The 24,666-nt window shown below is 47.0% G+C and overlaps 1 protein-coding gene across 1 annotated transcript in view; it reads right to left on the bottom strand.

The window, feature by feature from the left end:
- TEX14 (testis expressed 14, intercellular bridge forming factor) overlaps nt 1-24,666 on the bottom strand; it is a 47,638-nt gene that overhangs the window by 2,224 nt on the left and 20,748 nt on the right. The window contains exons 15-27 of the mRNA XM_063146795.1: nt 23,428-23,525; nt 22,142-22,224; nt 20,556-20,834; nt 18,041-18,141; nt 16,331-16,450; nt 15,168-15,255; nt 12,972-13,053; nt 10,173-10,294; nt 9,572-9,762; nt 4,143-4,239; nt 3,243-3,246; nt 2,042-2,287; nt 332-427 (exon numbers count right to left, since the gene is read on the bottom strand). Of these exons, the coding sequence (XP_063002865.1) occupies nt 332-427; nt 2,042-2,287; nt 3,243-3,246; nt 4,143-4,239; nt 9,572-9,762; nt 10,173-10,294; nt 12,972-13,053; nt 15,168-15,255; nt 16,331-16,450; nt 18,041-18,141; nt 20,556-20,834; nt 22,142-22,224; nt 23,428-23,525 (1,607 nt within the window). The remainder of the gene's footprint in view (nt 1-331; nt 428-2,041; nt 2,288-3,242; nt 3,247-4,142; nt 4,240-9,571; nt 9,763-10,172; nt 10,295-12,971; nt 13,054-15,167; nt 15,256-16,330; nt 16,451-18,040; nt 18,142-20,555; nt 20,835-22,141; nt 22,225-23,427; nt 23,526-24,666) is intronic.

Genomic DNA, 24,666 nt, shown 5'->3' with positions numbered 1-24,666 from the left:
TACTATTAGGGTGACCCTATGAAAAGGAGGACAGGGCTCCTGTATCTTTAACAGTTGCATAGAAAAGGGAATTTCAGCAGGTGTCATTTGTACATATGGAGAACCTGGTGAAACTGCCTCTTCATCACAACAGTTAAAGCTGCAGGAGCTATACTGCAGCTATACTGTGACCAGATTTAAAAGAGGGCAGCTTTAACTGTGGTGATGAAGAGGGAATTTGGCCTTTTTTTCCTCCACGGAAAAGGCTCTTTCCCATCTCAATCTGCCACCAATATGCTGGTGCAGAAATTCTGCCCGCTATGCCCCAATGGATCCCAGCCACCTCACTCACCTCTTGCTGGGATCCTGCAGTTCTTCATGAAGCTCGTGGCTGTCAGGGATTGGCCAGAGAACTCCTTCCAAAACATCGTCAAGGCTTGAGTGAGCCCTACAAAGAACACATGATGAGAAAAGGAATCATAGAATTGTAGAGTTGGAAGGGGCCTCTAAGGTCATCGAGTCCAACCCCCTGCTCAATGAAGGAATCCACCTTGAACCATGCCTGACAGGTAGCTGTCCAGCTGCCTCCTGAAGGCCTCTAGCGTGGGAGAGCCCACGACCTCCCTAGGTTATGGGTTCCATTGTCGCACTGCTCTAACAGTCTAGAAATTTTTCCTGATGTCCAGCCGGAATCTGGCTTCCTGTCACTTGAGCCCCTTATTCCGTGACCTGCACTCTGGGAGGATCGAAAAGAGATCCTGGCCCTCCTCTGTGGGACAACCTTTCAAGTATTTGAAGAGGTAGGGCTAGAGAAAACTCCCTGTTTGAAACCCCGAAGACTGGCAGGGTAACTAGTGATAGAGAAGAGATGATCAAGAAGAGACCCTGGCTCTCCTCTGGGTGACTACCTCTCAAATATTTGAAGAGTGCTCTCATGTCTCCCCTCAATCTTCTCTTCTCCAGGCTAAACAGGCCCAGTTCTTTCAGTCTCTCCTCATAGGGCTTTGTTTCCAGACCCCTCATCCTGGTTGCCCTCCTCTGAACACGCTCCAGCTTGTCTGCGTCCTTCTTGAAGTGTAGTGCCCAGAACTGGACGCTATACTCAAGACGAGGCCTAACCAGTGCCGAACAGAGGGGAACCAGAACCTCGCACGATTTGGAAGCTATGCTTCCATGAATGCAGCCCAAAATAGCATTTGTTTTTTTGCAGCCACATCACACTGTTGGCTAAGGACCCTAGCAGGTCATGGTCCTGGGGGCTGGAAGAGGTGAGCATAACGTTTTCTATCTCATTGTCTTCCACCATGACATACGAGCTCTTTAGCCCCGAAAGGGAGTTCCCAAAGAGCAGCAAATGGAATTTTTTCATGCCATTTTCACTGGCTGACTCAGGCCAGTAAAAACGGGGCTTAGCATCCTTCATTCATCGTTGTTTCTGGGTCAGTACACTCGAGTTTATTAAATTTTGGCTATTATGATTTCATTGTCGCTGTTTTATTTGTATTTCAGTAGCATCTACGCTGCTTTCAGGGCCCAGCAGCTCTGCCTAACCAACCAAGTCCTGCAAAAATGCTTCAAATGTTGCTGCTTTAAAAGAGGGGCTCCTACCTAAACTGAATGCGACACGCAGGTGTTGGAAAACACAGAACTCTAGAGTTAATTAAATGACGCTGGAGTGCCATGAAGTGCCAGGGATGTTTAGCAGGGAGAGGTAAAGCTTTATAGCAGAAGTATTTAGATCCTGCAAATGATCAGGTAATTGGGAGGGAGGAGGAGAGAACCCAACTTCTAAGCCAAATTAGAGTGCAATCCTATGCATGTTTAGACAGAAAGAAGTCCTACAATTCCCAGTATTCCACAGCCAGTGTGCTGGGAATTGTAGGACTTTTCCTGTCTAAACGTACATAAGATCATAGGACTTTTTTTCTGTCTAAACATGCATGGGATTGTAGGACTTCCTTATAACATGCATGGGATTGTAGGACTTCCTTCTGTCTACACATGCATAGGATTGTGCCCTTAATCGCTTTTCTTTCCCCCATTTCAGCAGCAGGCCTCGTACCTTTCTGTCTCATCTACTAGACATAAAGTCTCGTTGGTACAGAGGCTGCAATCAGCCCTGCACTTGTTCAGCGTTATTTCTTCCAGCTCTTGGTCTTCTGAATCTGCTGGCTCAGGAACGGCTGGCATAAACAGAGCAATTGTAAATGTCAAGGAGAGAGCAAGATATTCCAGAGCGTTCTTGTCAACAATTCCTTTAGCCAGTTTCAAAATCTGGCAGTGATCTGCCCCGCCTTCGTATTCCAACCTGCATCTCCCATCAAAATGGAAATGTGGCTTAGCATTTCTTAAAAGCAGACTTCCATACCCACACGGGCAACTGCAGCCATAGCTCAGATATGAAGTCAGAGAAGCATCCAAGATATGGTATAACACACCGAATGGGTTCACACAACACGCTAATCCATGATGGTTTATTTTCTGAAACAACCCATGGTAACTTCGAGGCTTGACTTCTGCAATGTGCTTTATATAGGGCTACCTTTGTGCCTAGTCCAGAAACTTCAACTAGTTCAAGTTGAAGGTGTACTGGTCACCGGTACACCTAGGGGGGACCACATTACACCACTTTTAAAATCTCTTCACTGGCTGCCAATTAGTTTCTGGGCGAAGTATAAAGTGTTGGTTATTACCTTTAAAGCCCTACATGGTTTGGGTCCAGGCTACCTGCGGGATCGCCTTCTCCCATACAATCTGCCCTGCACATTCAGGTCCTCTAGGAAGAATCTACTTCAGTCAGCAAAGTCTAGGCTGACAACTGTTACCCAGAGGACCTTCTCTTCTGCTGCTCCCAGACTGTGGAATAACCTGCCGGAAGAGACTCATCAGCTTGACAATCTTTTAGCATTCAAGAAAGCTATCAAGACTGATCTCTTCCGGCAGGCCTATCCAGTGGAATTTTAAGATGTTTTTTAGGATGTTTTAACAATGTATATTATGTTTTAATTCAGTTTTATGTATTTTACTGTTTACTGTTGTTCCCCACCTCAATCAAAATGGCGAGGCGGGTAAGAAATAAATTGATGATGATGATGATGATGATGGGGGAGGGGTTAGTGTGTAGTTTGTGGGATGTTTCAAACCTCGGCATCTCCCAGTAGGGGTATGAAAGAGCCCTAACTGAAATCCTGGGAAGCCCCTGGCAGTCAGATCGGCAACTAGATGAACACTTGGTCTGATCTGGCCAATGGACGGCCTCCTACATTCCTACGAATACGAATGGGAGGATTAAAAATTAAAATCAATATACAACATTTAAATCCACAAAAATACAACTTGCACAGAAACATGTATCTAAAAACAGCTTTATGAACAACTATAAAAACAGATCCAGGATCAACGAAGTCCATCACATATTACTAAATGCCTGGGAACAGCTCTCATCCTGCTGTAGCTTCCTGGGCAAAGTCTCCCTGGGCAAAGTTTTTGTCGATGGATTTGCCCAAAGAAAAGCACGTGAAGCATTCGTGAATGTGAAGAAGTGATGTCTTACATGCATCTTGAATAAAAGTGCTCGCCATTACCTCTTTTATAAATCGTTCTGGTTCATATGTATTTAGAGCGGATTAAAAAATACTTAATGAGCAGTTTGAAATGGGGCCTACATTTCCTATCTGGCCCGGGCGTATTACCAGCTTTGCCCAGCCCTGTGCTAACGTGTAAGAACTTGGGTGAGGGGTAAGGTCCTCCTCCGGGCGCCTACTCTGAGGGAGGCCCAGAAGAGGGCAACAACGAAGAGGGCCTTTTCAGTGGTGGCCCCCCAATTATGGAATGATCTCCCCGACGAGGCCCGCCTGGCTCCAACATTCCTGTCTTTTCAACGCCAGTTGGAAATTTTTCTCTTTTCTCCTTCGAGAACAGTTCGTAGTAATGTCTTTGTGATCCCTTTTGAAACACCCGAATGGTTTTGATGCCGATTATAGGTTTGCATTTATTCTGTTCCTTTGAAAACGTTTGAAAACATTTATATATATATATATCCCTGTTGCTAAAATACAGCACAGAGGTTACATCTAGTGACGCAAGGCTGGGAAAAGCCACTTGACTCCAACGCGGCACTTAACACATAGGAACACATCCGAGTTGTGGGCCGTTCACTGTACCTTCCTGGATTTCGCTCTGTTGAACAGGAGGTGTTTCCCCCGAGTCTTCCTGACCTCTCCTAAGGGTCAATTGAGCCTCAGGATCCGAGAAGGCAGCCTGCAAAGCACAAAATGCTCAACGTTACAACTGGAAGACCTGCAAAACGGTCCCATTACCCTTTCCTCAATCACGATTGTGGTTGGGGCAAAAATACAGACACCTGAAGAAGTAGATATTTGCGACACATACTGAAAATGGACTAATTGATGCAGTTTGGTAAATAAGTCCTGGGTTGTTTTTTTAACTCAGTGTCATGTCTAACCCTACTGCCCCTGTTTCAGGAGAAGGTGTTTCAGGTAATCAATCAGAATCAGATTCGGACCTAGAGGAGGAGGCACCAGACACCAGCCAGCCTGTACCAGTGGGGGAGGAAGCTCTCACAGGCGATTCCCCAGCTGGGAGTCAGCCCTCTCCATAGCTTATCTCCTCAAGGCCAAATCCTACACACTCAGTGGGAAGTGAGGTTTCTTCCGGAGGTGAGCGTCCCGACAAGCTAGCTGATGCTAGGGTCCGCCAGAAGCTCAAACACACGGAGCGGAAGGAAGGCTTGAGAAAGTCACTCCGACTAGGATTGCGCCAGAACCTGCCTCCGCACCAGGCTCTCTGAAGTTACGGGTGTTTGGGAAGGGGGCTTCCTGTTCTCCTTGGTCAGACAATTGTCTCACTTAATTTGCATAGTTTTGCCTAGGGGGAAATTTCCAAGAGATTAGACTCTCTTCAGGTAGAAGAGACGTTTGTTGCTTAATAAAAGCTTTGTGGATTACCTAGCAGACCTCATCATTTGCCTCTAATCGAAAGCAGGCGTTTCCTGAGAAACACAACACTCGCTTCCTGAGGGTAGGGAACTCGGAGGAATCTATCCAAGGGGTGAAGTTCACCGACCACTTGGACTCCGGCTTGCTAACCCATGAGCTGGCCTGACTAAATCCGTACGAGTCAGGCCAGTTCACAGATTTTCAACCCCCACCCTCCCTCTAAAATAGCCATTTAAGCAAAGTGCAGTCATAACGTGCCCAAATTGCGGCCATACTGTGCTTAATTTGCACAAATTGCGGCTGTAACATGCTCAATTTGCATAAAATTAAGGATATTACAGCCCGGATTTCTGCAAATTAAGTGAATTACAGCTGCAATTTGCGTAAATGACCATTTGCAGAGTGTGTGGGGGGGGGGGACTTAGACATTTCCCAGATACTGTGCACAAATGCAAGCCAAGTCAGGGGCTCCAGAGAAACCCAGCGAGCCCCAAAAGAGCTAGATTTCACAGCGGCGGCCATCCCTAGCTAGAGGCTGGCAGAAGAGGTAAAAGCGACGTTTCTCCTGCAGTAGCCTGGCTAGCTATGGAAGAAGTGACGGACCACGCCGCCCCTCGCTTGTCCACATATAATCCTTTCTCGGCTGTCGGCTAGTGCTTAAATACAAGGCTGGATTCATCCATCCCTAGTTGGGAGGATCGGAGTACCGAAAGGGACCTCCCAGGGGAGATCCAGTCTAAATGACTGAGGTGGAGGCGTGCCACACACTGAGGAAGGCCAAGCAACAGAGGGCTACGGAAGGCCGCTAGGGGGGGAGGGGGGGCAAAACGCCACCGCCATGGTAAGCGCTCTGCTCAGCCCCACAAGGAAGCTTCTGCACCTGCAGAACCCGTCCCTCAGCTCACCCGGCTACGTATTTCGCAGCGCCTTTACCTTCAGCACCTTCGTGTCCAAAAAGGCGCAAAAGGGAAGCCTCTTTATTTGAACGCAACGGAAGTCAGAGAGACCACTGGCTCCGTATTTGTCTACTCTGCCCTGAAGGGTGGCGGCTCTCCGAGGATTGCAGCAGGAGGCTTCCCCGCACCTGCCTGGAGAAGCCCGGATTTGAACCCGGGTCCTTTTCCGTGCAAAGCAAGGGCTCTGTCTCTTGAGCTTCGGCCTCTCCCCAAATCGGCGGGAAGCATCTGTTCCCCCTTCCCCGACCCATCGCCGGAGAACGTGCATTTTGCATCATCGTGACCGATACCGCGATTCCGGCTTGAGGCAAGTTGGTCATCTTTTGTCCACACCGGTTATTTGCCTAACGTGAAGGTGTTTTACTCCTTCTCTGGGAGGGACGAGGCAATTAAAGGAGAAACTCTCCTTAGCCATTCATCCGTCACGTTTTAACAGTCCCCCCCCCCCGTCTCCTTCGGCTGGAGTGCACCGCAGGGCACCTCCAGCCGAGATGAAACTGCGGCCCTTAACGACTTTAATAAGCATCAACAGGCTTCCTTGCCAATCAGAGGCGGAGGCGGCGGCTTGCAGATAGTTCGGGCGCTCGCCGTTGATTTGGCTCAGTGACCTCTAATTTCCGTCAAGCCGCGGCGGCCCTGCCAATGAATGACAACAGCAGAGGTACAAAGGAGGTGACAGTTCCTTAGAATTCTCTTGAACGGTAGTAAAAAAGAAAAAAAAATGCAGAAGAAGAGCTGCATCTACAGGAGGCAGATCAAGGGGACCGGCTAAGGTTGCCTTGGAAATGCGCCGCGCGAACAAAACAAGGTCTGTTTGACACCGCAGAACTGATAACGTCACCTCGAGCCGACTGCTTGTTGCAAAAGGGGCAAATTAAATCCTTTTGTGTCGTGCTGGTTCTCTCGATGATTCAAAGCCCACCCTGGCGTCCTCTCCGATCCGGGTTGTTCTGCTGTCATAGAGCTGGGCTACAAACTCCCAATCCTAGGGCCAGCTCCAGAGACTGACACTTTCCGATGTTTGCCGAGACGAGCAAAGAACCCACCGCCAGGAATGAATGGTTTCCCCCTGATTTCACTCCATCACTGTCCCACGGAGGGGGGGGGGGTGCCTCTGCCAACCTGCCTCGTGGTATAGCTTGGAGAATTTCTAAAACGGGTTTCCGACACAGTGCATGGGCAGCCTGCTGGTTTTTCATCCGCACGGTCCCTCTGGTTTTTCCTTAGTTTTATTAGGGCACATGCTTGAGCTCCCCCCCCCCCCCCACATCAACGAAAGCGCAGTATGGAAAGGAATCAGAGGTCTGGAAACAAAGCCCTAGGAGGAGAGACTGAAAGAACTGGGCAGGTTTAGCTTGGAGAAGAGAAGGTTGAGGGGAGACATGAGAGCACTCTTCAAATACTTAAAAGGTTGTCACATAGAGGGCCAGGATTTCTTCTCGATCCTCCCAGAGTGCAGGACACGAAATAACGGGCTCAAGTTATAAGGAAGCCAGATTCCAGCTGGACATCAGGAAAAACTTCCTGACTGTTAGAGCAGTACGACAATGGAACCAGTTCCCTAGGGAGGTGGTGGGCTCTCCCACACTGGAGGCCTTCAAGAGGCAGGTGGACAACCATCTGTCAGGGATGCTTTAAGATGGATTCCTGCACTGAGCAGGAGGTTAGGCCTTATATTGAGTCCTGCGTCCAGTTCTGGGCACCACACTTCAAGAAGGACGCAGACAAGCTGGAGCGTGTTCAGAGGAGGGCAACCAGGATGATCAGGGGTCTGACTTGTCTGTTAAATATAATTTACCTGCTACGGCAATGACAATACTTTGCAATTGCAACACTTGCTGGAATCTAGGTTTGGCCCAGAATACTTTAGAGTCTCTAGTATTGTCAGAAACACTTTTAACAGCTGAACTGACACATCGATCCACGACCCACATATATAAGTATTTAATAGCAGCAAGTAAATATGACACCCATAGTTTAAGACTAGATTGGAATAAAGAATTGGAGTGTCCTATCAATGGGCAGTTGCTCTAGCATCTGTATCTGAAGCTTCTATGGATCTCAGATTACGTCTTATTCAGCAAAAAAAAAATTGTTTCGGGTCTAATGGACTCCACAACACCTTTTCAATAAGGGTTTGTCTAACTTGCTCAATTGCTGGAGATGTAATGCATCAAATGCTTCTTTAACTCTTATGTTTTGGCAATGCCCGGTAGTTTCCCCCTTTGAGGGAAAGGTTATAATAAGGATGAATTTTGTAATGAAACAATCTATAATATGGAATAATGTGCACATCCTCCTAAATTTCCTACTGGCTTCTTGGAAGTTAACACATGGTCAGCACAGATGGATCTTCAGAGCCCTTTATGACAGCCAAAAGACTTATACTATCACATTAAAAGACAAATTCGCACCTTCCATAATGCAATGGATCAAGGACCTAATAACATTATCAACTTTTGAATGAGTGTTATACAGACGCAACTTGCAAGTGAATAAATATCTGGTTTGCTTTTCTTGAAACCTTTGTATAACTCTCTCTTTTTGGGGGGGGGACGGTACATACATTGGTGCGCCTGGTGGGAACACAGGAGAGGGCCTTCTCGGTGGCTGCTCCGGTGCTCTGGAACTCTCTTCCCGGGGAAGCTAGACTGGCTCCCTCCTTGATGGGCTTTCGGAAGCAGGCAAAAACTTCTTTGTTCCTGCAGGCCTTTGCCGAATAATATGGGCCTCCATCTATGTTAAGGACTTGTAAAATTGTCGTGTATTTTAAATATTTAATGTTTTAATAATGTAATATATTTAATTTTTAAAAAAACTTTTGTATATTTCTTTTCATAGGTTTTTAAATATGTATGTTTTAAAAAATTTAAGGCCGCCTTGAGGCCCAGTACGGGGCAAAAAGGCGGGATACAAATAATAATAATAATAATAATAATAATAATAATAATAATAATAATAATAATAGCATTTTTTGCATTGAACTTTCCAACTAAGATTGTAGTGCCTGAATTTGCTTTCCTTTTCCCCCTCCTCCTCCTCCCTCCCAGTCCCCTTTCCTTTTGTGTCATGTCTTTTAGATTGTAAGCCTGTGGGCAGGGACTGTCAAGAAATACTTTTGTAAGCCGCCGTGAGAGCCTCTTTTGGCTGAATGGCGGCATAAAAATCCTTGAATAAATAAATAAATAAATAAATTTTTTACCGCCCAACAGCCGAAGCTCACTCAGCGGTTCTCAAAAACTAAAACCATTCAATAATATAATAATAAATGATTATTTTATATACACAACGTATGGTTTTTTTTTCTTGTTTTCATGATGTACTTTCTGTTTTGTTTGTTGATCATAGAATCATAGAGTTGGAAGGGGCCTACAAGGCCATCGAGTCCAACCGCCTGCTCAATGCAGGAATCAATGTATATGGGGTTCCCTGGTAGTCGCCCTTCCAGAAACTGACCAGGCCTAGACCCGTTTAGCTTTATCAAGGTTGCAGCATCCCATGCCATCACACCAGATATATTCACAATTAAAAAAAAGTTTTAATTTTTTTAAAAAAAAACATAATTAAAAAAGATGAGGCCCAACCAGTGTCAAATAGAGGGGAACCGGTACCTCATGCATTGTTTCTGTTCCACCAAACCCCCCTCACGGCCTGCCCCCCAAGCCCGAGTAAACTTACAGGTTCAGAATGTCCCGCTGCTATGGGGGCAAGGGGGGCCTCCGCGGTCTTCCCTCTCGCACAGGCCATCATGAAGGCACTGAGCCCAAACAAGGAAGTCTCCTGGCTGTCCCAACGTGTCATATCCAGGGTCATCTGGGAGCAATCCTTGTATTTCGTGGCGGTCGAGGGAAACGCTGGCGGCGCTGCTGCTGAAAAGGGGCGGCGGCAAGGTGGGGAAATTAGGACACCTCCTTTTTTTAATCAGGTGGGGCAAAGGGTCAGGAAAACCTACGCAGGGTTCACATTAAGGGGATACACTTATCTTGGTAGGCTTTTAAACAGCCCCTTTTCTATTCGCCTATGGCAGGCAGAGAGTGCCTCCAGGTGACCAGATAGGGAGCTGTTATCCACTAAAAAAAAAAAAAGAAGAAGAACTTGGGTCTTTTCCCCTCTCCGACCACATAAATTTGGACCGACACTGAGAAGCAACAAAATGGATTGCTCGTTGACTACCGAATTAATTTTGTTTCTGGTGGCCCACGGGCCATTCCCTCCCGTGGCACGTGGCCTGGGGACTACTGCTCAAGATGGACCACCTCTTTCCTCCCTCACCCATTACCTGGGCTGCGCGGGGTGCTGGCATCAGTGGGTGAGTGAGTGCTTCCGGGAGTTTTATAAGCTGTTCGCTTCCACGAGTCCTCGCAAGAGATGCTGGACAAGTCCTGAATATCTGAAAGGGATCTAAACAAAACAAAGGCAAGTTGCAAACGAGCGACTACGCTGGGTCATTCCTTTTGCCAAGCAGAACACCGTTAAGCTGGGAATATCAGGATCTTCTCCTGGTGGAGTCCAGTTCGGCCGTAGGTCCATGTGGAACCACCAGGGGCATGTCCTCTGACGACATCAGTGCCCGGGCAGCAAAAGTTGTATTTAATTATAGTGGTATCACTTGCCGCAATTGATCAATAGTCCTCTACTGCTTAGAATCATAGAATAGTAGAGTTGGAAGGGGCCTCTAAGGCCATCGAGTCCAACCCCCTGCTCAATGCAGGAATCCACCCTAAAGCATCCCAGACAGAGGGTTGTCCAGCTGCCTCTTGAAGGCCTCTAGGGTGGGAGAGCCCACCACGTCCCTCGGTCGTTGGTTCCATTATCATACTGCTCTAACAGGACGTTTTTCCTGCTGTCCAGCCGGAATCTGGCTTCCTGTCACTTGAGCCCGTTATTCCGTGTCCTGCACTCTGGGAGGATCGAGAACAGATCCTGGCCCTCCTCTGTGGGACAACCTTTCAAGTATTTGAAGAGTGCTCTCATGTCTCCCCTCAATCTTCTCTTCTCCAGGCTAAACATGCCCAGTTCTTTCGGTCTCTTAAACTTGGTACGAGAATATTACCCACACTACCTCATATGTTTGCTTTAAAAAATTACTCATCAGATCGCAATCACCAAGTTGGAGCCTGGGCTGGTTTCATCTTTTGATCTGCTCTGCTGATCACAAAAGAAAGGTACCTCTCCTCCATTCTGTTCTGCTCCTCTCTATTTCCACCGTCCCCGCCCCGCTGTTGTCCAGTTGTGTTGGACTACAAGTCCCATCATCCCTACCCAGCATGGCCACAACCATGTGAAGCCCCGCAACATTCCTCTTGCTTGATGGGAACAGTGAGTAAAAAGCGCCGAAGCTGCAAAAAAGGGGGTCCTTACACATCTTTCTCTCTGAAAGCTCCCTGAGCCTCAACAGGTCTGGCGCCATGCGCAGGTCCGGTGCTAGAGAGAAAGAATAAACAAATAAGCGGCTGGTGTGGACTGATTCGCTTTAAAAGGCGTAAAACGTGCTTTCGGATGTATACTGCAAAGGAAGCAGCAGGAACCCTGGAGTGGATCTCCAAAGTAAACGAAGAAGCTTGTTAAAGAGAGAGAGGAGCCCCAACGGGTTTTATTCTGTATGCCTTTGCTTCTCAACCCAAGAAACAAAGCAATATCTGAAAGTAGGAGCTGCAGGCCCATTAACTCACTATCTGTAGAAGGAAAGCAGTTTCTATGTTCAGAGGCCCAGGATGAGCAAACCTGTTGCGCTCGTCTCCCAGGTTCAGGACACGGTGAGTTTTGTCCAACTTAGGCGCTGTGAACGAGCAGGCCAGGGACTTTAATATGACGTAAGGCACCAGGATGCGCTGAGTGGGTCTAGAACCAGGCTCCAGCACCTTCCTCTGGTGCCACCAAGGGCATCGGTCTAACAGGCAGGCAGACCTCTTTGGCTCAGGGTCGCCACCTAGGCTGCAGTACCAGCTTGCCCGAACATTCTGTCAGCTGACCCCCCCAAGGGCCAATCCTGGCGCACCAGGCCCTATAAAGCCCAGGTCTCGAACCTGGCTCCAGTCTAAACAGCCGCTCTGCGCCATGGCTCCTCCTGCCAAACCTTCTCATTCACCTGTCTCTGTCCCTTATCTTTGGTTTACCTGCCCTGGAAACCACCCCTGCGCCTTTGGACTCGGAGTGACGGCCATCTCCTCGCACCTGGGGCTCCCGGGCTTTTGTAAAACCTGTTCCGTTTGCATTTCATGGATTGTCAGGTGCATTTCGTTCCATCGTCCACTAGTTGACAGAATTGGACTTTTCCCCTTCCAATTCCCCAAATTTATGCAAATTCCCGTTTGCGCAAATTCGCAAATGTGCAGCTCCCGCCCCGAATGCGCATTTCCGGGCCTTCGCCTATGGTTTCTGTGACATCTTAAGAGGTGAGCTCAGGGAATATAATAATGCGTAAAGCAATATGAAGGCGAACGGTTAAAAGGAAAGAAAGGATACGATGTTTGGGATCAGGAGAGTGGGGTGAAAGTATTCATGGCAGATTTAGTAAACTGACTTTTTTTAAAAAAACAAAAAATGCTTCTAGACCTCATGGTGGCAGGAAACGTTTCTGTGGAGGGCTTGGATGTGGAGTTGTGCAGCTCATAAAAGCTTCCAAACTTACACACAACTGAGGCGGGTAAGAACCAGCCCTTGATAAAGTGGAACTCAACTGAGAAATGACTTTGTGGGGTGGGGTGGGGGCATAACCTCAATCCAGGGAGATGTGTGTGCAATTACGACGCTCAGCATTTTCTTCCCCCTGATTGAATTGCCACTCCTTCATTAAAGCAAAACCCAGAAGTGGTGACAAGAGCGTAAAACTAAGATCACTTAGGCTTATCGAGCGGATTGCAATGTGTATCTATGTGTGTGTGTTTTTTTCCTTTCCTAGGGAGTGCATAGAACTCCGTTTACATAAAACACACACATACACACACACACGCACGTCTCACAGCTTATTGGGCATTAATTACTTCGGTGGGATTATTAACAGGGGGAAAAACACACATACACGCACACAGCCAAATTTACATCTGAAGTAGCAGCCTGACCGGAGGATACTTTCTACCTGGCTGCAGGTGTAGACAGGTCGCCTCCTGGTGAATACTTGGGGTGTTTTGCCTCCATGCCGCAAGTTAATTGCTTTCCTCCTGAACACAAATAGCAAAACGTTTATTGAGGCTTTTTGTAAAGAAAAAAACAAAAATCAAATCACTCAGCTTCTCCCAGTCTGGTTTCCCTTCAGATGTATGGGACTATAAGTCCCATTATCCCTGTCCAGCATACCCACTGAACACTGGATATGAAGGAGATTATAACCTAACACAACTTCGCAGCAGGCTGCGAAAGGCTAGTAACAGGCAACTCTGAATTTTTTAAGTCTTTTAGAACCGACAACTGTTGCTTTCAGCCGTTTGCAAAGATAAATGTGGTTGTTTTTTTTAAAAAAGACCTTTTTTCCCTTTTCTTTTTAATAAACATATTCAGGAGTTCCCAGCGGCGGCTGAAGTATTTACAAATCTTCAGCGAATGCGAACCCAGCATCAGAGCAGATGTATGAGGCCACCTTTTCCCACTCCGAGGCGGAAGATGGAAATGGGGAGATTATGTGTGAAAATCTAATTCAGTCTCCAGCCGGCTCTGTAGTCAAATGCGCAGGGTTGCTGAATCAGCAACAGCTTGTCACGGATGCTGATAGCGATAATAAGATTTTCGAGCCATACGCTACAGGGGCAAGAAGCCGCGCCCGCCCAAATGCGAGAGAGATGCTTTTCCCTGCTCCGCCTCTGCTTCTCAGAGCGTGCACGATCAAAGTGCCTCTAACAGACTTGTTCTGATAAGCACCCGTGAGGGGAGGATTGCTAAATGGGCATCTTGCCTTCAGAGACACCCAGAGGGAGCATCTGTACTACGAACTTATGTATCGGTTTTATATCAGTTTAACAGCCATAGCTTCCTTCAAAGAATTCTGGGAACTGTAAGGGTTGAATCTAGCTGATTTTGCGGTGAATGCGGCAAAAATCAGGAAAGCCTTTTTGAATAAGGATGTATTCGAAGAACTATAATTCAAATGGCATCCTATCGGAAGCCATATGTGGAATAATACTATGTAATATATGTATTGATGTATTTGATTTTATATATGACTTGTAACTGGCTAAAACCCATTCAAGGTTGCCATAATAATAAATGGGAACTGTAAGAGCGTACGAACGTGAATAGAACCATGCTGGATCAGACCAAGGGTCCATCCAGTCCAGCGTTCTGTTCACACAGAGGCCAAACAGGGGCCCACAGGAAAACCCCAAGCAGGACAGGAGTGCAACGCTACCCTAAATCTTCAAGAATGAGACAAAAAAGACGGGGGACTAGGTACTTCCTCCTGTCTTCAAGAGGCTTGACTCCCAAGTAATACCTGGTTGCATAACTAATATTAGTTATATACTAATATACCCGACTTTTTTGTCACATTCTTGAAGATTTATGGGAGCCAACTTTGGGTCCTATAGGAACTCCCTATATCTGGGGCACAAGAAGTTGTTTTAAACATTTGTATAATAAGTTTTTTTTAAAATCCACGTATCATTTTCTTCCCACTTATGAAGACCTTTTATGGTTGAAACACGTCTGGGATTTTTCTTTGATGTTTGTCGTCTGTGGACCATTCTGTTTAAACTTTAAACGTACGTATTAAGATTAAAAATATTTCCTACTAACAATATGGTTTTATTGTAATACGCATAGTTATACCAAAATTTGATATGTTGCTTTTAATCAGTTTCCTTAAACTTATTTTGCTTTCAGGTTTGGTTTTGGTTTAAGAGAAGACTTTTTCACACTTCTGTGCAACACTACTCTCCTGCCCATGTTCCCCACATAAGCATCCTGCCTCTGATACTGGAGGTAGCCATCAGGACTAGTAGCCACAGTCAGCCTTCTCAGCCGTGACTCACAAGGAGGCTGTAGAAGGGCGTACGCTTCTAATGTTGCAGCAATTGCTTTTGTGACTGCCGTTTTGTACAAGATAAATATACCCAAAAGTCAGAGCATGGATCTTCTGAGAAAATGCTAGCTGACAGAGAGGAGCAGGCGGCAGGGCACTCCTGGACCCCGTGGGGCTGGACGACCGAGAGTGCCCAGTGGTTTGATGAGCAGGGTCTGGGTGCAGGGGAGTCCAAAGGACCCAGCTGGGCACCCGGCACTATCCCAAGTCAGGATGAGCCAATGTTAAAAGGACTTTAAAAAAAGAAGGACTTTTGCTGACCTGCCTCTATGGGGTGTTCTTTCTTTCCCAGGACATCCTGGGATATTCCCAAGCCTCGTTCTCCTCCTCCTTCTTCAGCAGTTGAGATCTGAAGAGATGGAAAAACTCAGGTTCTCAAGGACATACTGAAAACAGAAGCCTGCGTCCCTACCAAGGGCATATTAAAGAGAAAAGCCCACAGAAATCATTCGGGGAGGTCCAGATTGGAATGGAAGGAGGCACATTATCGTTTCATTTAGCCCGGTATCATTTTCTCAAGGGGGAGGGGACTACCCAAAATCTCCAGGACAGAGAGGGGTGTTGCGACGCCACCCCCTCACACACCAGGCTTTGACGCACACACCTCCCTCAGGCTAAGCACCACCACTTAAATACCTGAGGAAGGGGTAAAAAGAAAAGTATAACCTTTCCCTTATAGCAGAGGGAAAAGGTAAGGAGATTTGGAAAAGGCTTTCCTGTGAATACAGCAGGCTGAAGGTTTAATGGAAACTGTTTATTTATGAACCATTAGAGCAGGAGACACAGCCAAACTGACACGCGGTTTTAGGGTAGCAAAATAAAGAAATTTTTTTTTGTGGGTTACTGTTCTTAGTTCCTTCAAATTCTATTCAAATCCTGCCTATTCTTAAGAATACTGGTAGTAATAAATCTAATAATAACAATCCTTAGTCCTTATGATCTTATTTTCACTCACTCCTCACACAACTCCTGACAAGAAATCACTCAGCTAAAGACATCTACCCTCCAAACCCAGTCACCAACTGAACCCCTCAAACCACTCAGCTCCCCCATATATAGACTCCTCCCCCTTTCCACAGCATCACCAGCCACACCCACTCAGTCCAACATTCCGCACTCTCTAGACACACTCAACCAGACATACCTAAAGGAATAGAAATGTGGGCAACGCCACAGGCGTCTTCCTAGATTTGCTACCTGAGATCCTGGGGACTCAAGCGCAGACCTTCTGCCTGCCAAGCATGCGTTCTACCACCAGCTCACTTCGCAATTCCCTTCCAAATGGCCTTTTCCTAGTCTACGTCACACATTCGAAACACCAAAACTAGATTTCCATATCTGGCGTATACTAAGCAAGGGAGCACCACGAAAGCCAGGACAAGCAAGACCCACATTTTCTCATACGATGTCTCTCCTCCTCTCACCTCGGCTTCTGAGTGCTCATGAAGGCCTGGAGAGCAAGAAAAGAACGTGTCAGGAGTTAAAAACTCCTCCGAGGCGTCTGGAGAGGAAGATGGGGAGTGGGCCGGTTCCTCCAGCTGCCCCTGCAAAGGTGGCACATGGGAATTAAAATGGTGCTTCGTCCACAGGAATTATTGCTTGATTTAAAACATATTTATATTGCCCATCATCACACACACAAATCTGTATTTCCTCAATACTCATCTGAATTCCGCCCCCTTCTCTCTCAATTTCTCTCTCTCTCTCTCTCTCTCTCTCTCTCTCTATATATATATATATATATGGGGAAGAAGCATAGAGAGAAACACAGAAAGTTCCACCATCAATCCTCAAACCAGGGTGGACAAAAATCAATGATTTATTTTTTTAAAAAATGTTTTTTTTAATTTAAATTGGATTTTTTAAAATAAAATGCTTTTTGAGGAAAAATCTATCTAAGGATAGTTTTCTATTTAAGATACATTATAGTCCAAAGGTTATTCATCATGAAATAAGGATTCGTTTTTAATTATGTAGCATGAGGCTGTTTAAATTTTGGGGTAAATGAATTCCATTAATCCATTCACAATGTCAGGCTCTTCCAGAGGTTTCTGTAAGATTATTTTTCTCCTTCTAATAAAGTACAGCAGAAAAGTTGTCCAAATATGAATGATTAACCTATTAAACTGGAGATAGTTCACCTCGCAATAATTTCATAATTATCTATCTATGATGTTTTTCTAATAGTATAACCAAATCACTATTTTTTTGATATCACTGTAAAACTAATCTGAAAAGTTGCGATTCTAAAAATGAAACCTTCATCTGGTTGTAAATATTAAGATTATACCAGCAAGAATGAGTCTTTGGTAACCCTGAGCTGTGTAAAATATAGTGGGGAGAGTACACTTTTGGGGGGGGGAGTCACATGATTAAATCGAGTCTTTCTGAGTAGTGATTTAAATCGCGATTTAAATCCAATTGATTTAAATCAGTGGTTCTTAACCTTTTTTGAGTCACGGACCCCTTTGAAAATCTCGTGAAAGCTATGGATCCCCTCCCGAGAAAAATGCACATAAGCACATAAACACAACTTTGCATGCAATGAATATACTTTATTTTATTGAAAATTGATTGCCTCGTACAGTGTACGACATACACAAAGTATGAATACATTTATTTGACTTTCATGGACCCCCTGAAGCCCATCCATGGACCCCTTGGGGGTCCATAGACCCCAGGTTAAGAACCCCTGATTTAAATCAAATCCACCCTGCCTCAAACTGTTTCTGCTTCCTGCTTTCCAGCCTAAGAAAATTCCCAGCCTCCCAAGATGGCAGCATCAGAGGCAGGTCCGCCATTCTATTTGTTTCCCCATGGAAACAAGTTCACAAACACATTTAGTTCCCAGATGATGGACCAGAAAAAGGCAGATTATTGTAGCAGTTCTGAATCTCCAGACGCCAGAACTAGAAAGTGAAAGAGGTAGATTCATCCATCTCTAAATTTTAAGGGTGCTATCTGGTGTGTGTTTTTAAAGTTTTGCAGTAGGTGAAACCTCCTTTTAACTTTTCATTATAATGGTTTTATTACGCATAATAAACCATATCAGAAGCTGAATACATCCATATAACTAAATAAATAATTCAGCTAGCGAGCCGGCGAATAAAACGAACATAAATCTAAGCGCGTACCCTGCAAAGGTTCTCAGCGGTGACAGAAAGGGCCGCATTCTTGCGTGAAGTTACGCCCCACTCCACGAGTGCCTTCTTTCCTGGAAATTGGCTACTTCTGCCTAATAATCAATTACGCCACATGAAACGCAACAACGAAACAAAAAGACAAAAAATTAGCATGCAAAGGAAAGCACTGTGTCTGAACGGCTTGGCCAACTGACAGGATATAAAAACGAATAAGTCAGCGATTGGCGTCAAGAAGCTACATGGGGATAATAGCTAATAAATGTCCAATCCACAAAGCCAGGGACACTGGTCTTTTCGAGGGGGGATCCCCCAAAAATGATTTCGCTATAGAAGTGCCTAATGATTCACTTTTTTGAAGTTCGGATTTGCCACGTACCCACGCCAGTGCCTGAGAGGTACAAAGACGGGGATGTAATGACTGCAGCATCAAAGCCATTTGCAAGATGAACCGCGGCACACATTCTGAGTTGCTGCAAATCACCCCCTCCCCTGTTTCTCTGCCATTTTATGGGATCCCAATAGGGTTGTAGTTCTTTTACAATTCTGTTAAGCAGAACATTTCGTGTAGCAGGAGTAAGTAATGCAAAAGCTCCACCTCCTGGCAGCTGGGAAATCAGAGCTGTGTAATTAAATGCAGCAGTGCCCAGAGACTGGTTTGAAGGTGCATGAGACAGAGCTACCGTTGACACTAAACAGGGCTGATGCTAAAAGCTGCCTGGTTGGGAGGCCGCAGGTAAGCTGCTCCAAGCACTGTGCAAGAAGTGGGGGGCAAAGTGAAATATATAAAGGACCGAGCCTGCACTGCATCATAAACAAAGCAATCCGCTGACAACCAGCGTTGGGGCTTTGACACACACATCCTGTGAACACTACCCCAGAATGTTACTGCAAGATGGAGAACCAAGACAGTGGCTCAGTTCAGACCACACGTTTCTCAACAGTGGTTTTAGAACTCCACGATGGAGTTTTTACACCACCATTGAGAAATGTGTTGTCTGGTATCATGTCTAACTACTGCCCCTGTTTTGGGAGATGTTTCAGGTAATCAATCAGAAGCAGATTCAGAACTAGAGGAGGCGGCGCCGGACACCAGCCAGCCTGTACCAGTGGGGGAGGAAGCTCTCGCAGGCGATTCATCAGCAGGGAGTCAGCCCTCTCCAGAGCTTATCTCCTCAAGGTCAAATCCTACACACTCACTGGGAAGTGAGCTAGCTGATGTTAAGGTCCACCGGAAGCTGAAAGGCACGGCACAGAAGGAAGGCGTGAGAAAGTCGGTTAGATTACACCAGAACCTGCCTCCGCACCAGGCTCTCTGAAGTTACGGGCGTTTAGGAAGGGGCTTCCTATTCTTCTTGAATGGACAATTGTCTTGTTTAGTTTGCATAGTTTTGCCTAGGGGGGCGTTTCCAAGAGGTTAGACTTCAGGAAGAAGAAATGTTTGTTGCTTAATAAAAGCTTTGTAGATTACTTAGCAAGCCTTGTCATTTGCCTCCCATTGAAAGCAGGAGTGTTCTGAGAAACACGACATCTGGTGGGAAAACTCCACCCCCACGGTGGATTTTTGGGGGGGAAACACTCCATGCAGAATATCCATGCTGTGCAGAGGAGAGTTCCTGCACAACTGTTGTGTTGCGTGGCGGGCTCCGTGGAGTTTTCCGCTGCGTTGCATTGACTTTCCCCACTGGCTACAGAGTTCCCTGGCTAGAGTGGCGAAAGGAGCCAGTGCCATTCTAGGAGAGCTGCCGGGGTTGGTTTTTTTCCGCAGCCATGGCTGATGGGATACCATCGGGAGGACCAGGGGAGGAGAGAGGGTGCAAGAACTGTCAATCAAACTCCACGGTAGCCCACAGACACACAACAGTGGAGGTTGAACATGTTTTGTTGGGAGAACCCCCTAGGAACTCAACCGTTGAGTGGAGTTTTCACACTGCGTTGACTAGCGTGTTGTCTGGACTGAGGCACAGTTAAATCAAGAAAAAGCGACCTCCCGTGGTACACCTGCCAAACATTCCGCCGCCCGCCCCCCCCCGTGGTACGCCTGCCAAACTTTCCCCATGTGGTACGCCTGCCAAACTCCCCGCTCCATGGTACACCTGCCAAACTTTCCCCCCGTGGTACCCCTGCCAAACTTCCCGCCCCGTGGTACGCCTGCCAAACTTTCCCCCCGTGGTACCCCTGCCAAACTCCCCGCCCCGTGGTACGCCTGCCAAACTTTCCCCCCGTGGTACGCCTGCCAAACTTTTCCCCCCGTGGTACGCCTGCCAAACTCCCCGCCCCGTGGTACGCCTGCCAAACTTTCCCCCCCGTGGTACACCTGCCAAGCTTTTCTCCCCCGTGGTACGCCTGCCAAACTTTTCCCCCGTGGTACGCCTGCCAAACCTTTCCCCCGTGGTACTCCTGCCAAACTTTTTCCCCCGTGGTACGCCTGCCAAACTTTTCCCCAATGAAACCACAAACTGGAGGTGGAATTTCCACTCAGGCCTAGCTCCGGTCCACCAGCTCTTACTTTGGTTCTCAGATCCCTCAGATCTTTTTGACACAGTCTCTGGGTCGCTGCCTTCTTTGTAGTCACTGCCCAGTTTCTGGTCCCCGAGCCCCCTGACAGCATGCAGCCTTCCTGCCTCGGCGTTGCGCCGGTAGAATCGGATTTGCTCGTCATTGGTGCTCTGGAACTCATCCTTGGTGCTCTCGCCTTCGCTCTCCGATGTCCACCCACTGGGAGGGTACTGTTCCAGGAGACCAAGTTGCCCCGAAGCTGCTTTCTTCGCCATCTGCTTCACCTCCGCTGGGCAAAATCAAGAAAAGAAAAGCAATCAGAATTGACCTTTCCTTTTCGAGAAGACTTTGCGTGCTGGGAGGGAGAGCACACGGCCCAGTGGTCAAGTGTGTGCTCGGCCCGAACAGGTCCTAGGCCCAAGCTGTAATAGCAGAGGGGCGGACGCGTGTTTCCAAAGTCAAATGAGTCGCGCCATTCTGATATAGTTTACACAAACCGCTCAATGTTGAGCTGTCATTCCTGCAACGTAGGGGCGTTATAGTTCTCATTATGTATTATGGTTTTGGGGCAACTATAGTACTGAAATTGTCTCTTTTCTGTCACTCGCTCTGTGTCAGTTCCAGTTTTTTGGCTGGTCTTTAGCCAAGGTAGCTTAACTCCCACCCACTTGGTGATCTTACCCCCCTCGTTACCATTATCACCAGCGGTATGTTGGCTGAGGAATGCTGGGAGCTGGAGGACTTTTTACATGCATAAAATTGCATTAGGAATCTCCATGGCTGGGAAATCCGCCCCTTTTGGGGCATTTGCAAGCCAAGCAACAGGTTTCTTCCTAAAATCTGAGAATTCCTTTGGGCTTGTTTTTTTAAAAAATTGCATAAAAAGCAATTTGCAGATGCAAATTTCGCAAATTACAGCCACAATCTGTGCAAAACGCAGCTGGGAATTTCGCAAATTACAGCCGCAATCTGTGCAAAACACAGCTGCGAATTTCGCAAATTACAACTGCAATCTGTGCAAAACGCAGCTGCGAATTTCGCAAATTACAGTCACAATCTGTGCAAAACGCAGCTGCGAATTTCGCAAATTACAGCCGCAAATGGCTTTTTATCCAAGTTAAAGAAAAAAAAGAAAATCCAACTCATGGGAAAGCGAATAAAAGCCCAGGGGGTTGAGCTGATGAAAGTTCGCTGAGCCTCACACACACACACCGGATGGATTCCTCCAACATGCCTAGACTGCCCCCTAACTTCCCATTCTTTGTGTTACACTGCCACCCAGTGGCCAGCTACACACCTAACCAAGAATATGTCATAACAACAATTCCATGAGATGCAATTGATGCAACAGGGTTACAGAAGCAACCATAATGTCAGATCATTAGTCCGTCTACTTCGGTTTTGTCGGTTCTAGCTTAGACGCCGTTTCTCCCAGGTTCCAGGTGCAGAGACAGTTTTCCTGTCACTTGCTACCGGATTCTTTTTCAAGATGGGCTTGGGAGCATTCCTAGACAATCCACAATGCTGTGATGGGGATAAGATACAGGATCACACCACTCCGATGAAATAAAATCGGCACACAGTAATAAGACTCACTCGTCCATTCGGACTGCGCCATCCTTCTCTGCTCGCTTCTCAAACTCGCTTCACAAATTTTAGGCGTTGATTTTGAAGAAAGCCTGCAAGCACCCAGTGTACAAAGAGGGTTGGGGGCAGAATTTGTAAGCTTCGACACTGCTATAATTCGCTATGTTTCCATCCCACTTTGCCTCTAAGGAGCTCAAGGCAGCATATGTGGTTCTCCACCCATCATCCTTTTATCCACGCAACAGCCTTGTAAAGTAGGGCTGTGCACAGCCCTCCCCCAGATTTGATTCGGGGTGCCTCGGTCTTGGGGCACCTCGCTTCGGATTCAGTTCCGAATCCAAGGCAGGGGCGGTTGCTGCAGTTTCACAGGCATCCACAAGCGCCTGGAAAAACCAGGCAGGAGGCCAACCAGGAGTGCATTGGGATTCACTGACCCGTGGGAGTTCCCTGAAGCCTCCAAGCATGCTGGTGAGCCACCCAGCCTCCTCTTTGGGCTGCTGTAGATTTCATGTAAACTACAGCAGCCAGAAATGGCCATTTCTGGCTGTAGGGCGTTTACAACACTAAATCTATGGCAGCCCAGAGCGAAAGACGGACAGGTCGCCAGCACGCGCAGAGGCCTCATGGAAGTCCCGCGGGCGAGAGGCAGCAGCTGGCCATTGGGCCCAATCTGGTCCTGAAACAGATTCAGGCCGAGTCAAGCCGAATCGGCCACTTTGGCTCAGATTTGGGCTTCAGGACTGAAGCGAAGCACAGCCTTCTTGTAAAGTAGGTTAGGCTGAGAGATCATGGGCAGACAAAGGGAAGGACTTTGTCACATAGGACACCTCTAAACTGTGGAATTTGCTATGACAAAGTGTGGTGATGGGGGGATAATGGCTATCAATGGATACTGGTCATGATTTATTTATTTATTACATTTTTATACCGTCCAATAGCCGAAGCTCTCTGGGCAGCATGACGGCTATATACTACTTTCAAGACATGGGATAGTATGCCTCTAAATACCAACATCTGCAGAACAGCAGAAAGGGGCTAAACCAGCCAGACTAAAGTACCCAACCTAAGCAAATATACGTAAATGTCCTTGATTAGCATCCTTCCAATAGCAAACTCAGCTACTGAATGCCACCAGGAATGTAGACAAAATGAGTCCACTGAGAAACACGAGGAAAGCATCAGCAGGTCCTGGGTCCAAGCCCTCCCGAGCTCAAATTAAGCTCCGGTCCTTTCCTCTCCCGACTACAATTAAGACTCTCTCCTGCTGCGGCTGGGAATCAGGGAAAAGCACTCACCCGTCTGCAGCTTTGATTCCCTCCACCGTGGCGCTCCTTCGAGGTGGCTGTGGGCTCGTGTTCTTCCTCCTCCTGATGGACACGCCCGGGTGCAAGAGCTGAGAAAACCACTCCAGCGAATTATTACTCCGCAGAGACCAGTGGCGTATAATTTTTATGCAACTGGGTGGGTGTGAGGGCTGGACAGGTTCAACAGCCCATTGCTTCATCTTCCCATTTCTCCTGGCTGCACATTTGGCCATGTTCTTTTTGTTTGTTTTAAATCTTTGTGCCTCCTAAATTACTATCCTTTCTACGCCTTGACAGGTCCTCCAGGTAGCCCTGCAAATCTGCCACCGAACCCGTGGAGTACGTCGCAGGGGATTCCGGGGCATGTCGTGTGCGCGTGCGTTTAGTTCATATGGGGTACCCGTGTTATAGAGGGTGCTTCAAACTGCACACCCAGCTTTTCACTCTCTAACGATTTCCAGAGGGAAGCCACGGCAGTCTGTTGCAGCAAAAGCAACAGAGTTGTGCGGCACAGCAAGAGTTGTGTGGCACCACACTCAAGAAGGGCGCAGCAAAGCTGGAGGGGGTTCAGAGGAGGGCAACGAGGATGATCAGGGGTCTGGAAACAAAGCCCTATGAAGAGAGACTGAAAGAACTGGGCCTGTTTAGCCTGGAGAAGAGAAGACTGAAGGGAGACATGATAGCACTCTTTAAGTACTTGAAAGGTTGTCACACAGAGGAGAGCCAGCATCTCTTCTCGATCATCCCAGAGTGCAGGACACGGAATAAGGGGCTCAAGTTGCAGGAAGTCAGATTCCGGCTGGACAGCAGGAAAAGCGTCCAAACTGTTAGAGCAGTACGGCAATGGAACCAGTGACCTAGGGAGGTTGTGGGCTCTCCCACGTGAGAGGCCTTCAAGAGGCAGCTGGACAACCATCTGTCTGGGATGCTTTGAGGTTCCCGCACTGAGCAGAGGGTTGGGCTCAATGGCCTTATAGGCCCCTTCCAACTCTTACTATACTATTCTATTAGGGCATCAGCTTTGCCGGACTAGAGACCATTTTTCATCCACAAAAGCCTATGCCCCGATGAATTTGCTAGGCTTCAAGATGCCACAGGACTCTGAATTGCTTTCCCAATTTTTTTTTTAAAACCAATAATTTTAATTTTTTTTTATCGTTTTATCTGAGGTTCACCGCTCTGAAATCTGTTTAGATACGGAGCAGTAAGCAAATAACTAATAAATAAATA

This window comes from Elgaria multicarinata, chromosome 22, assembly GCF_023053635.1.
Source record: "Elgaria multicarinata webbii isolate HBS135686 ecotype San Diego chromosome 22, rElgMul1.1.pri, whole genome shotgun sequence".
NCBI lineage: Eukaryota > Metazoa > Chordata > Lepidosauria > Squamata > Anguidae > Elgaria > Elgaria multicarinata.
This window is presented reverse-complemented; position numbering and strand designations above follow the sequence as displayed.